Raw genomic sequence first — 15,180 nt, 5'->3', positions numbered from 1 at the left:
AATTATAACGTTTTCTTCTTTTCACAATACCTATGCTAATGGCATTTAACCGATGAAAACGCTAAGATATCAGACAGTGCTATAGTTTATTTGAGGGAATTCTACACTCCATGCTATTTTATGCAGATTGAAACATTTTAACTTCTTCTGTACATGTATACAAATCCAACACCTGCATGGACATTTGTGACCTGACACTTTCACACTCAGGAAATCCCATTTTCCATGGTTCGGTATCCTGTTCAAGATAATTTTAAACAAAACAAATACAGAGGAGGGAGAAATTCAATTCAGGCAAAATTTATTAGGGATTGAAATTCACAAAAAACACAGAAAAAGTGAGTTCTTTTCTCCATAAGAATTGTACGGCATCAAAATGAATCATCTGATGTTAATTTACGAAAAGAAGTCTTTTAAATTCAGTTACAGAGAATATAAAGAGTTCTCATTTTACAGGCAACAAATATGGTCATTTTCATCATAAAACAACAGTAAAGTTGTTGATTTCACAGCTGCGCTGCATGCAGTTCAATAGATTCAAAATTTGAAGCTTCAAGATTATACAACTCTTAGGCTGGAGTTTTGGTGTAATAAAGATATACTGTAAAAGAGTATTGGTGAATCTATTCAGACCCTTTATTCTCATTTCCTGTTAATAACTATAAAGATATATGTACAGTTAGTTTTTTTTTGCTGGTAACACTATATTTGTTGAAATACAATTTGCAAAATTCTGCAATAAAATACTATCGTACACACTCGCACCATCTAAATGTGCTTGCAACCAGGGCAATGGGAGAGGCCATTAGTAAAAAGGGGTAAGGGAATGACAGAGACTTATAAAAGTTTCTGAAAAGTAGTGATTTTTTGAAAAAAAATGCAACAACTAAAACATCTGTACAAAATAAAGCAGACATATATATATGTACAAATTGTGTGGACAACATACACTGTAGTAAACTCAAGCATTTATGAAAGAAATTAAAAAGACAATTACACACGCTTGTTTTGAACTAAGGTGCTGCAGCGCAAACAATTCCTTCTCCCTTCCAATTGTGTGTGTTCATACCCAACCATGGCAGTTTAGTTTGATGTTTGATTTCACAGAACACATTGCTCAAATTCTTAAATAAAAAGAACCATTCATTTCGGACAAATATTGAGTAGTTTCTAAAACATGTCCTAAATTTCTAGAATGGAAATTGTATTTATCAGAAGGAAGCTATTCAGTTTTTCAATCACATAAACAAATTGTGAACAGGGAATTATTTTAGGAGCTTTAAAAGTACATGTAAACATGACAAAGTCATTTCCATGTTAATAATGTTAATTATGTTAAATAACACAACTGATATCAAAAAAGTGAATTTTAAAATGTGCACTGTCACCCTTTTTAAAAACTTCTTCAGCAGGATTGGAGCGCACAGTGACAAAACAAGTTGCCTCATGCTGCTGTAATTGCAACCCGAATCCAGTTTCAAACTGCAATATGACATTTGGACATCTGCATTCTTTAGTAACTGCTGAGTCCAAGGAGTCACCTAAAGTATTAAATATGACAATTTGGATTTGGGAATCTGAATATAGCTTACCTCAAAAGAATGGTCTCATGCTTGATCAACTCAATATTCTATCAAGAAATCTTATTTTTACTATATATTCTAAGCCATCATTATTAAAAGATCTGTGTGGAAGTGAGAAACACACCTGCAACAATTTTCAAACAACCTGTACAAAATGTGGCATTATTGTTTCTGCATCTCATCATTCAGCAGCAAATCAAACTGAGCGAATTAACTGGAAGAAAAATAGAGCAGACTACAGGACCTCACCTCTAGTTTGGAAAGTGGCGATTATCATAGCTGTATGAGTTACTGGTGTAATACTTGTTGAACGTGTTATGTGTTTTCTCTACTCTGTGACAAAATCATCAATAATAAATGTTAGTGACAGACCACTGTAAGCTTCTGTACCAGGAAGAATAAATAAGCATTCACTACATTTGCTTACATAGGGGTATAATGGATTTATCAAGTAAGTGCACCTTAAAAATAAAAACCAGTTGTTTTTGAAACATCCTGAGAGGAACGTAGAACAACCTCCAGATTGCATGTTTCAAAATGTCCTTATTCCTTGACTGAAGATGATGTTAAATGATGCTTCTGAAGTTAGCTGTAGTCAATCACACAACTGTCACAAAGGTGTCTTTGAGAGTCTACAGACTGAAACTTCTTTTAATGAGAGCTGCAGAAAGTTATTGTGCTAAACTCAAAGCAAAGTGTATACAATTATGTATAAAATTTTATAGTCGCTTCACATAGTTTCCTGGAAAGGTACCAAAGAACTTGGATCGTCGAGATGTTCCTGCGATTAAAGAGAAAAAGCAAACTTCATTATATTCCAGCCTCTTAGTCTTCATTGACACATCTTCCCTAGTGTTCCATCTTATTGATAATTTTTTTAAATCAAATTTTTAATTGAATAGACTCATGACAAGCAATGCCCTGATTATATTTTCCTCAGGATACTTACGCGTTCATTAGTCATATTTCAAATTATAATCGGATATTGAAATCAGGCTCAGCTTGCAGGTGTGGAGGGGTGATTATCTATCTTTCAGCAAAATTATTACCATATGGGCGATATCTCTCTCAAGGTCTGTGACAGGTTACTAACTAATGTTCTTTTTTGTATTTCAGGGCACAATTATAATTTCACAGTAAAACATTCCTACCTGTGGAATAAAAATACCTGTAAACATAATAAGGAAATTTTGGGCTGGGATAATAAAGAGATGATCCATCTAACTCCACTCAGTCATTACTACACTTCTTTAAATCCTCTTTCAAATCAGGCCTTATACTTAACACTGAGCAGTGCTCAGAAATGGTCATGAAAACAGTTGGCCTTAATGCATTGCTGTACAAGGAGTGTCAAGCATCAATGCAGAACAAAGAAAATTATTTGCCAGTGCTTTAAGTAGAAAGATTTTACTTCACATATTATAGGAGCATTATTTTTCAGAAAGTATATTTACTGAATGGATACATTTACAATATTGTAATAATGGTGCATGTGCATGTGGAACGGTCTCTTTACACATGCACGACAAAATGAACCCCAAAGATAAAGTGTGCTAAACCAGCGGGCCAACGCATGCCGACATGTAGGAAGACCCAGACAATGTTTATGCTCGGGCTGGTAAATGGAAAATTATATTAATATTAGGCAATGATCATCTCCAACCACAGAGAACTGAACCATCTTTCCTTGATATTCAACAGCATTGCTAAAGCTGATTCCTGAATTATCAATATGCTGAGGGTTACTGTTAACCAAAAAAATGACCTGGACTAGCCATATAAACACTGTAGTAGAAAAGCAAGTCAGTAGCTGAGAATTCTGTGGCTTGTAACTCACCTACTGATTCCCAAAATCTGGTCTACTATTTACCAGACACAAGTCAAACATCAGACAGAGTACGCTTCACTTGCCTGGATGAGTGCACCTTTAATTGCACTCAAGAAACTAGACAGCCTGGAGAGATCAGCTTGCTCGTGTGGGTCCCTATCCCTGCCATCAATATTTATTCCCCCTGCTATCTATGCACACAGGTAACAGTATATGTTCCATTCGCAAACTCACCAATGTTTCTTCTAAATCAAATTCCTCTTCAAGCCACACATCATCCTGTCTTGGAACTATATTGCTATACCTCTGCTGTCAATGGGCTAAATACCTGGAACTCCCTCCCTAACAGCATTGTAGATGTGCCCACCCCTCCATTGGCTGCAGTTGTTGACAAAGGTGGCTTACCACCACCTTCAAGGGCAATTAGGGATGAGCAATAAAGGCTGACCCAGTCAGCAATGCCCAGGTCCCACGGAAAAAACAAAAACCTGTGGCCTTTACTACCTAGAAGGACAAGGGCTGCAGATGAATGGAACACCACCATCTGCAAGTTCCCCTCCAAGCCACATACTATCCTGACTTGGAAATATATTGCTGTTCCTTCACTGTCACTGGGTCAAAATCCTGGAATTCCTTAAAACACAGCTGGAATAACTAACCTACATGGAATGTAGTGGTTCAAGATGGCAACTCACCAGGACCTTTTCAAGGGTAATTAGGGATACAAACGTATGACTGAGAGTAGGCCATTTGGCCCCTCAAGCCTGCTCCACTTTTCAATAAGATCATGGCTGATTTGATTTTAACTTCCACTTTACATTCCTGCACATTCTCAATAATCTTGAACTAAATTGGTAATCACGAATCTATCAAGAATGGATTGGAAATCTTGGCTTTGCCAGTGACACTCACTTCCCAAGAATTTTAAAGCACTAACTAAACGGTCCTGTCTATCAAAAGCCCTGGATCACACACCCACCCTCCGACAGACTTAACTTGCACTGAAAACTCCTGGAAGTGTCTACGTCACACAATTCTAAGGATCATACAGCCACTTCCTGTCAACTTCACCAGTCCTTGTGGTAGGAAGTCAGGGAGTGGCATGCCAACTAGACTGGCAAATTGGACCAGGCACAGTCATCATGCTGCCAATACCAACAGGCATATAGCTTCACTTTGCTGTCGTTTTGGCTGGGAACCAAAAATCAACCCAAAAATGTATAGATAGGTAGAGATTCATCCTGAAGGTGGACTGCCACCATGTTGAAGGGCTCACTGTACATACAGAGCTTATGGATGAATGTAATGTAGAAGAAAAAGTTAATAGTGGAAGCACAAGAAAGAATAAATGTATTTACTGTGACAGCTAGAACATCTTAAATAGAAAATTGCAACTCTGTAAAAAAGGAAGCCACACGATTGGAGTTAACTCTATTTGCTTCAAGTATTTTGCTTATTGAACTCGGTGATATTGTCAGAATAACTGAATATAATTCAGTGCAAAATCAACTTTTATACTCTACTTCTGTCTCAGCTGTGACTCAGTTGTTAACATTCTTGTCTTTGGGCCACAGGGTTCTGGGTTGAAGCCCCAGTCAAGGCTTAAGAATAGAAATAAAGACTGACACACACATGCAGTACTCAGAGAGCACTGCACCGTCTGAGATGCTATCTTCTAAATGAGATGTTAAACTGAGGTACCACCTGTATGCTTGGCTGGATGTAAAAATTCCCATGGCTATCTTTTTGAAAGAGAAAAGGAGACTTATGACTGGAAACCTGAGCAATATATATACTTCAATCAGTATCACAAAAAAGGATCAACTGCTTATTATTAATTTGCTGTTCGTAGGAGTTTGCTGAATGCAACTTGGCTGCCATATTTCCTACATTACAGAGTGACTATCACTTCACAAAGTATTTCTAAAGTGTTTTGAGACATTGGTGGCCATGGAAAGTGCTACATAAATGAAGTCTCTTTTTATCTTTAAACCTTCTAAGTAAAAGAACTATTCAAAAACAATATCGGCACCACATCATTGCGCAGAATGTGTATTTCAGGAAAATGCTAACATATTCCATTTCATTTATACATTTCAGAATTAGAAGAATTGGCAGCTGGGTTTTCAGAAGAAGCATTGGTTAAGGATTCCTCTCGGATGTAACGTGTTGTGGGCACTGTTCCTTTAGCTATCTTTGAAGTGGTTTCACACCTGAGGTAGTCTGGAAAATGGCCTTCAGATATTGCTATGGTACGCTGAAGTGCTACATTATGCAACAAGGTGGAAGAGGACTGCTGGTTATGTATGAGTGTGGTAAGCACTTTGATCAGAGAGCTCATTTGATCGGCTAACTGCACCCAGCCCATGTGGATAATATGGTGAAGGTGAATCATGTCCGTGTGCATCTGCTTGTTGCCGGACTGCAAACTGGAATGGACATTGTCCATGGTCTTCCTGAGCAAATGCATACCCTCATCTACAAGCATTCCAAATGTCGTGGAGAGTGCTAGGAGATGGGCGTCTGCCTCGTATTGTTGATGGGTATTCTCATTTGTCATGGTAGCCTTCACACAAGTAGGAACATTGTCCATAATCTGTTCCAGGAAATCAGCCGACGGGTTGAGGAAGTTGTCGATTTCCACTTGCAGCTCACAATCTGTCCTGTCTGGTGACTTGCAGTCGGTAACCTGCTCCGGCTGATCTGCTTCTTTTACCGGGCTTTGTGTTGGTGAGGGACACACATCAAGATGCTCAGATTCTAAGGAAGGCCTGCTAGGGCTCTGTAATTCTGACAGAATTGAAGGGAAACTCTGGACTACATTAAGATCCTGGGATGCTGAGGGAGATGCAGCTGAAGGTTCGGACGCTGAGCCAGAGTCTTGGCTGCTTTCCTCCTCTTCTCTCTGACTCGTTGCCTCATCTTTCAGTTCAGTTCCACCCAAACATTCTGGGTACGCCCAGGACATTCCTTCAGGAGATATGCTGACATGTGATTGGTTTTCACATTTGTCCACAACAGACTGTGCATTCCCCTCTCTATGTACATTAGTTTCCAGAGTCGCTGAGGATAGCAACTTTTTCTCAGTGAATTTCTGGGTACTTTGTGTCTTTTCCATGCCATTTCCATTGGAAGGATTTAAGGTGAACATCGGCTGACTACCTGAGAAGACAAAATAGGGACAAGATAGAAAACCTTAGTTATCCGCACATATGGAGTGGAACAGCAGACAGACAAGTGCAGATGCCATTTGGAAGAAACTTATAAAAGCAGGTGAAGTGCAAAAATGGACCACTGTACACAGGACCACTTACATGCATATTGGGGATGTTAAAGCTTTCTTGGCATTCTGCATTATGTTAAATGTACGTTTGTTCATTATTTTTACTTTACAGGGAGATTGCATGGAAGGAGAGACTGTAAGGTAAACTTACCAGATACATGGGACTCCAGGATAGATGATGTTTTGATTTCAGGTACAGCTGAAGTTTTATTCCGCAGTCAGCTCCTTCTGTCAATCTGGACTCGTCCTTGGAGATATATTCCAATGTCACATTCTCTTGAATAGCAGCCTCTTTTATTTTCTCTCCAGGCTGTAGATTCTTTTCCCAACAGTTTTGTGAAGTAGCAGTAAGTCTGGGAATTTTGTCCTTTCTTCTGAAGCTGGTAGCAATGTGATTGTTCCTAGGAAAGTGTCTTGATGTTTGGCAAATTATTTGATAATAATATTCGCTCTCAAACTTGGGGCAAATGCAGTTGTTGTCATTGCCTTCTGAACTCCATTTCACATATTAATAAGCAGTGTTTAATTTTGCTTTGTTTGCATGTATCATAAAACATAAAGGGGCTCATCAGGACTGTGGATTAAATTGACTGAACTAGCTCTGCATTGGTGTCTCAGCCCCATGTCAGTTCAAGGAAGATGGCTCAATTTGTGCTTAGGAGAATAGTTTAAAATATCTACAGGTCAGTTTATCACCCCTATTAGGAGCAACTTATAGTTTATAATGTATAATTTTCCTGGCTGGTACAGTGTGTAAGATTGCACTTTCCCCTCTCTATTAGAATCTGATAAATTATATGATTGTTTTAACCGAAAGAACTGCGGATGCTGTAAATCAGGAACAAAGACAAAGTTGCTCGAAAAGCTCAGCAGGTCTGGCAGCATCTGTGAAGGAAAAAACGGAGTTAACGTTTCGGGTCCTCAGTTCTGAGGAAGGGTCACCGGACCCAAAACGTTAACTCTGTTTTTTCCTTCACAGATGCTGCCAGACCTGCTGAGCTTTTCCAGGAACTTTGTTTTTGTTCATTATATGATTGTTTCATTTCTCTAAAAGGAGAGTTAAGACTCAACCAGCAAACTTTGGCCAATTCAATCAAAATTGCAGTGCACACAAGTCTACAAGATAAAGTGATTTAGAACTTACTAGCTATTACAAACTTAAACAAAAATGTTGCAGATCCAAAAGACTTCAAAACAAAGCGAACCAAGAAAATCCTTGAATTTTTGCTTATTCTGTGGGTACACGACCTATTAGACAACCTCAAAGGTATCATTAAAAATTAGTGCTGAAATTTTATAAGGAAAGGTTGAGGGAGCTCGGGCTTTTTTCATTTAAGCGAAGAAGGATGAGAGGTGACTTGATAGAGGTTTACAAGATGATGAGAGGCATAGATAGAGTGTATAGTCAGAGACTTTTATCCATGGCGGAAGTGACTGTTACGAGGGGGCATAAATTTAAGGTGATTGGTGGAAGGTATAGGAGAGATGTCAGAGGTAGGTTCTTTACACAGAGAGTGGTGGGTGTGTGGAATGCGCTGCCAGCAGTGGTAGTGGAGTCAGATACTTTAGAGACTTTTAAGCTACTCTTGGATAGGCACATGGAGGATAGTAAAATGTGGGGGATGCAGGGTAGATTGATCTTAGTAGGATAATAGGTCGGCACAACATCGTGGGCTGAAGGGTCTGTACTGTGCTGTACTGTTCTATGTTCCACGTTCCACAAGTCACCATTAAGGATTCATCTATTATATGTCCCAGTAAATCACAAATTAATACATGGCAAGTTATATAGTCTGTAGTCATCTCCACCTTAAAACGCCATTTGTATAGTCACCAGTTTTGGGTAGGGGAAACAATAGGACTTAATTTCAATAGTAATTTTTATGCACTGCCTGATGGTTTTATTCCCTTTATAACCAAGCTGATAGAGGTTATACAAACATGCCATCTGTACATCTACTCCCTATAACTCTGCAAAAATGATTGCAGCTTGGATTCCAGTCCTCTGCATAATGATAAAAGTCATCTTACGGCCTTGCAACATTTATATATAATAACAGGAGCATACCCATCCCACTGAGGAGGAAGGGATGGTATTAGCAATCAAGGGAAGGAAACTGGAGTTTTTGATCATCTGGCAATATGCCTACATGAGCATGAATAGCTCAGGTGATGGACATTAAATGTCTACTCATTGTTGACAGTTCCAATTACTGTCTATATTTTGATTCCCAGTAGCCTGGTGGAAAAATTCCTTTTGGACAAAAGGGATCAAATGTGTAGAAAATCAGTAGTCAAACTTGCTCTTGCTACCTGCATGCAAATTATAAAGTAAATAAGTGATAATAAAAGGAATTATAAGAAAAAAATGAGACCATTTCCCCCTTGAAAATAATGCATTACATTTCTAGAAGTAAACCTATACATTAGCTTACAGAAGAATAGGGATGAGCAGTGACTGAAAGCCACATTGTTAAAATCTGTGTTGGTTGCACTAATGCAGGTTTATGTGGGAAGTCACAATGCTACACTAAAGTTCACAGCAAATTTCACAGGTTTTTATCATGGTTGTAATTAAAAGAGAATAACGCTCCAGCAGATGCTTATTTGGCTTCCCCACACTTTCCCCAGTCTCCACAGATAACCTGCTTATAAGACATTTGGAAGTTTACTCTTAAAAGTAAAAAAGTGTCCTGATGGGGTGACTCCACAATATTCCATCGGGGAACCACACTGAAAAGGAATATGGGTAATAGCTACAGACCAGTAACCCACACCTCTGGCCCCTGTGCCTGTTAATCATGTGCTCCTGCTTTTTCTTTGGAGGCGTAGTCAAGATTGATTAATTTACTACATGTCCTTTAATTAGAGTTTGCCAACTGTTTCTTGATTTTTAATCTTAAACTATTTGCCTGTTTTGATAACTTGGAATTTGCCAAATTATTGTGAGCTGCTGTTTCTAGGTTTTTTTTTTACCTGACTTCAGCAGTTACTTTTTCTCCTGCGCCTGGAAATGTTTACCTGCGCCTTTTTTTTAAATCCCAATTAATACTAGTTCCCTTCCATGGGTTTTGGATTCAGAAATGAACAAGATCTCCTAGCTCATCCCTACTCTGATAGCAGAGATACTTTAGAACACACATACCAACAAACCAGCCATCATCACACTTCTCCATTACATCAACAATGTCTCCTTCCTTTAGCTCCAGCTCATCTTCATTTCTCGGGTTGTAGCTGTACATAGCCTGGTATCTATGAGAAAATGTAACAACATTTAAATTTAGCCTGCTCATACCTTTCGTATTGGCTAAAATCCTATGCAAACATTTACACAGAAATCAAACAGAGAATTTGTACTGATTAATCTAAACTATATTATGAATTCAAAAAGATCTAGTTACAGATAGAAAATACTATTAAAAGAAAATGTCAATAGGATTCTAGTTTTTCCACATGGGATACACAAAATAGAAACACAATGTAATGATATTGATTTGTACAAGATTAAGCCACAATTGCAGTGCTGTGTGGATGTCTGGGAACTCCATTGTGGAAAGGATAATGCAGATGTAGAAAAGATATTGCAAATACTTACTTAAGTGATTTTATGGAGATAGGTTTGAAGAAAGGGTTCTAATTCATTGGAACAGGGATGATGAGGGCTCTAACTGAGGTCTCCAAAATTAGTAACTTTGATTTGATAGGTCATGAGAAGTTGTTCACACATGGTTGCAAGTCCATAATGGGATATCATTTTAGGACTATCACTGAAATAGTTTCAGATAGAACGTTACTTAGTATGTGAAATTAAGTACCACAACAGCCAAATGACGGAGACTATTTGAAATTATCTGGAATTATTGGCATTAATTTAAAAGAAAAATGGAATTGTAAAAACCCATCTGGTTCATAACGTCCTTTCAGTGAAGGACATCTCTGTCCGTACCTGGTCTGGCTTATATTTGACTCCACACCCATAGCAATTTAATACTCTGTAATGGCCTAGTGAGCCACATAGCTCTATCAAACTGAGAAAGGAATTAAACTAAACAGACTATACAGCATCAACCTAAGCACTGGAAATGACAATGTCAGACTCAAACTTAACAAACATGCAAAATCCTCCTTATTAATATCTGGGGACTTGTGCCAAACTTGGGAGAGCTGAACCACAAACTAGTCATGCAACAGCTTGACATAATACTAATGGAATAATACCTTACAGAAAATGTCTCTGATACCACCATCACACTCCTGGTTATGTCCTATCTAGTCAGCAGGACAAACCACCAGAGATGGCAGAACAGTGCTATACAGTCAGAAAACTGTAGTCCTGCCTTCACACTGAGCATACTCTCAAATGAGTTTTCTGGCATCATCACTGCGCTAAATGGGATAGATTTTGTACAGGTCTAGCACCTCAAAACTGGGCGTCCATGATGTGAGTCATCAACAGCAGCAGGATTGTAATCAGCCAATTTGTAGTGTCATGGCCTGAAATTTCCCAACTCTGTGATTAGCATCAAATCAGGGGATCTACCCTGATTCAACAAAGAGTGCAGACAGGGCATGCCAGGAGCGGTGCCAGGCACACCTAAAAATGAGGTGTCAGCCTGGTGAAGCTAGCAAACAGGACTCTTTCCGTATCAAACAACGAAAGTATCATGCAACAGAGCCAAACAATCCCACAAACAGTGAATCAGTTCTAAGATCCACAGTCCTGCCACACCCTTTTCAAAAGATGGTGGACAATTAAACTACCAATAGGAGGAACAGGTTCCACAAATAGCCCATCCTCAATGATGAGAGAACTCAGCACATTAGAGCAAAAGAGAAGGCTGAAGCAATTGCAACAACCTTCAGCCAGATGTGCCGAGTCGATCACTTATCTTGGCTTCCTCCTGAAGTTCCCCAGCAACACAGACGCCACTCTTCAGCCAATTCGATTCGGTTCACATGACATCAAGAAACAGTTGAAGACATTGGGCCCAGAAAACATTCCAGCAATTGTAACGAAGATTGTACCAAAAGAAGAACAATTCCAACCCTGCTGATTAGTGCCCCATCAGTCAACTCTCCATCAGTAATAAAGTAATGAAAGGGATTGTCAACAGTTCTGTCAAGTGGCATTTGCTCAGCAATTACCTGCTCACTGACACTTAGATTGGTTTCAACTGGGACTCTCAGCTCCTGACCTCAATACAGCTTTGGTTCAAACATGGACAAATGAACTGAACTCAACGGAAAGTGATAGTCTTGACATCAAGGCAGCACTTGACTAAGTGTGACATCATTGGGAATTCGGCAGAGCCATACCTTGCACAAAGGAAGATAGTTGTGGTCATTGGGGGTCAGTCATCTCAGCTCCAGGACAACTCCTCAGATACTGATGCAATCCTTGGAGCTCAGATGATTGGTCTTAAATAACCACCACCACCTTCCTTTATGCTAGATATGTCTTGAACCAGTGGAGAGTCTTCCCATTGATTCCCAATGACTCAAGCTTTACTATGGTTCCATTGTACTATACTCTGTCAAATATTGCCTAGATATCACTTTGCCTCACCTCTTGGAGCTCAAAAATTTCTCCATGTTTGTATCAAGGCTGTAATGAGGTCAGGAGCTAAGTTCCATGATAGGATCCAAACTGGGTGTCAGTGAACAGGTCATTGCTAAGCAAATGCCACTTGATAGCAATGTCAACACCATCTTTCATCACTTTGTTGATGATTGAGAGAAAACTGATGGAATGATGATCGACTGGATTAGATTTCTTCACTTTTTGTGGACAGCACATAACTGGGCAATTTTCCATATTGAGAGTAGATGCCTGTGTTGTAGATGTAATGGAACAGAATGGCTAAGGGCACTGCTGGTTCTTCAGTATGCATTTTCAGTGTTACTCCTGGCATTTTGTCAGCATCCATAGGCTTTGCAGCATGTAGTGTCTACAGCAGTCTCCTGCTATCACTTTAAGTGAATCAAATTGTCTGAAGCTCAGCATCTTTGGCGGTGGGGAGCTCAGAAGGAGGTCGAGATGGATCATCCACTCAGCACTTCTGGCTGCGGATTGTTCCAAATGTTTCAGTCTTGCCTCTTGCATTAAATGGGCAGCCTCCCCCATCATTGAGGATAAGGATGGTTTTGGAGACTCTTCCACCTATTAGTTGTTTAACCACTCTCACTTTCTTCTTAAAAGCGACATATGCTCCAAACTGTATACCATCAAGGTTTCATTATGAATGAAGCAACTTGCATTTATCCAATTACTTGTAGCTCTTAGGACAACCCAAGATGTGTCATCTACAATTAATTAGTTTGTAACTATTTTGTGGGAAAGTGGGCCAGACTGATCTGGTGGTTGGACAGTTTAAAGGGGCATCATTTCATAGAAGTTCAAAATATACACTCTTTCACGCTTTAACAGATTGTGGGCAAGAAGAATAACATTTAACACCCACTCATTAGCTATTCTACATACAGTATGTTCCACTAGGTCTTTGAATTTGGTCAACAGAAGAAGATTTCTGGATTTTAACACCTAACAGTACTGAAACGACTGGAGTTAAACTGGAAGCTACTTTTCCTTTCTTTTTGACCTTATACTGCAATACATACTGAAGGCTCATGTTTAATTAAGTTCTATTTTTAACTGGTGCTGTTGTTTATCTGTGCTACACTGCTTTTTATTTAATAATGATTGGGCCACTTCTGCTTCCTCAAGCCTGGATAAAAGTAACTAGAATGATATGATGTGATGTTTACATATGGCCAAAGTTCATGGATTATCCCCAAAACTAGTCAATTTTGAGTTTACTCACACGGGGCAGAATCTTGTTGTGGCGCTGAGGGTCTGGCCTGGAAAACTAGCATGAAGACTGAATAGCCTCTTCTTAGGAAGGCCTGATCAACGAGACATCAATCAGGCAATGCCCAGTCCATAAGCAGGCCTTGTTCTAGTATCAAGACCCAGGGAACAGATTTGTTTTTTTTAATTCATTCACAAGATGTCAGCCTCGTCAGTCAGGCCAGCATTTATTGTGCATTCCTAACTGCCCTTGAAGTGATTGTTTGCCAGGACATTTGAGAGAGCAGTGCCATCCACGTTTCAGGAAAGAGGTGAGAAATAAGGTAAATGCAGGATGGATGTTCCTGATGACTATAGAGTCCAAAACCAGGAGTCACAGTTTAGGGATATAGAGTAGGCCATTTAGGACCAAGATGAGGAGAAATTTCTTCACTTAGAGAGCAGTGAGCCTGTGGAATTCTCTGCCACACAAAGCAGTTGAGGCTGAAACACTGAATGCCTTCAAGGAGTTAGATATAGTTTTTAGGGCTAGAAGGGTGAAAGGTATGGGGCAAAATCAGAAACGGGGTACTGAGTTTGATAATCAGCAATAATCTTACTGAATGGTGGAGCAAGCTTGAAGGGCCAAATGGAGTACTCCTGCTCCTATTTTCCATGTTTCTGTACATCTGGAGGCTTATATAGGCCAAACTAGATAAGGACGACAGATTTCTCTCACTAAAGGACATTAGTGAACTAGATGTGTTTTTATGACCATCAAAAACACTGCCATCAATAGCCACCATTGGACTAGACTTTCAAAATTCAGATTTTACTTAATTTAAATTTCACTATCTGTCATACAGTAATACAACACAGAAACCGATCCTTCGGTCCAACTCATCTATGCCGACCAAGTTTTCCAAACTAAACTTGTCCTGCTTGCCTGCATTTGGCCCATATGTCTCTAAACCTTCCCTATTCACGTACTTATCCAAATAACTTTTAAACTGTACCTGCATATGTACCACCCTCTGTACGAAAAGGTTGTCCATCAGGTTGCTTTTAAATCTTTTCTCTCTCACCTTAAAAATATACCCCCTAGTTTTGAACTCACCCACCTTGGGGAAAAGCCCTTTGCTATTCACTTTATCTATGGCCCTCATGATTTTATAAACCTCTGTAAGATCATCTTTTAACCCCCTATGCCCCAGTGAAAAAGTCCCAGCCTATCCTCATAACTCAAACCCTCCAGTTTTGGCAATATTCTGGTAATTCTTTTCTGCACCCACTCCAATTTAATAATACTCTGAGAGATAGGATTTATGATCACTTGGAAAGGCACAGTTTGATTTGTGATAGTCAGCATGGATTTGTGAGGGGTAGATCATGCCTCACAAACCCTACTGAATTCTTTGAAGAGGTGACCAAACACGTGGATAAAGGTGGAGCAGTGGATGTGGTATACATGGATTTGAAGGCGTTTGATAAGGTTCCCCATGGTAGGCTCATGCAGAAGGTAAGGAGGCATGGGATAGGGGGAAATGTGGCAGATTGGCTTCAGAATTGGGTGATCCTTAGAAGACAAAGGGTGGTAGTGGATGGAAAATATTCAACATGGTGCTCAGTTACGAGTGGTGTACCACAAGGATCTGTTCTGGGTCCTCTTCTATTTGTGATTTTTGTAAATGATTTGGAT

At 39.4% G+C, this 15,180-nt stretch overlaps 1 protein-coding gene across 1 annotated transcript in view; it reads right to left on the bottom strand.

The window, feature by feature from the left end:
• Positions 1–284: 284 nt before the first annotated feature.
• Positions 285–15,180, bottom strand: part of sorbs2b (sorbin and SH3 domain containing 2b) — a 146,081-nt gene continuing 131,185 nt past the window's right edge. Inside the window, exons 18-20 of the mRNA XM_048593904.1 lie at positions 9,990–10,009; positions 9,840–9,946; positions 285–2,364 (exon numbers count right to left, since the gene is read on the bottom strand). Of these exons, the coding sequence (XP_048449861.1) occupies positions 2,303–2,364; positions 9,840–9,946; positions 9,990–10,009 (189 nt within the window). The 3' untranslated portion in view covers positions 285–2,302. The remainder of the gene's footprint in view (positions 2,365–9,839; positions 9,947–9,989; positions 10,010–15,180) is intronic.

This window comes from Rhincodon typus, chromosome 3 (genome assembly GCF_021869965.1).
Source record: "Rhincodon typus isolate 14 chromosome 3, sRhiTyp1.1, whole genome shotgun sequence".
In the NCBI taxonomy this organism is placed as follows: domain Eukaryota; kingdom Metazoa; phylum Chordata; class Chondrichthyes; order Orectolobiformes; family Rhincodontidae; genus Rhincodon; species Rhincodon typus.
This window is presented reverse-complemented; position numbering and strand designations above follow the sequence as displayed.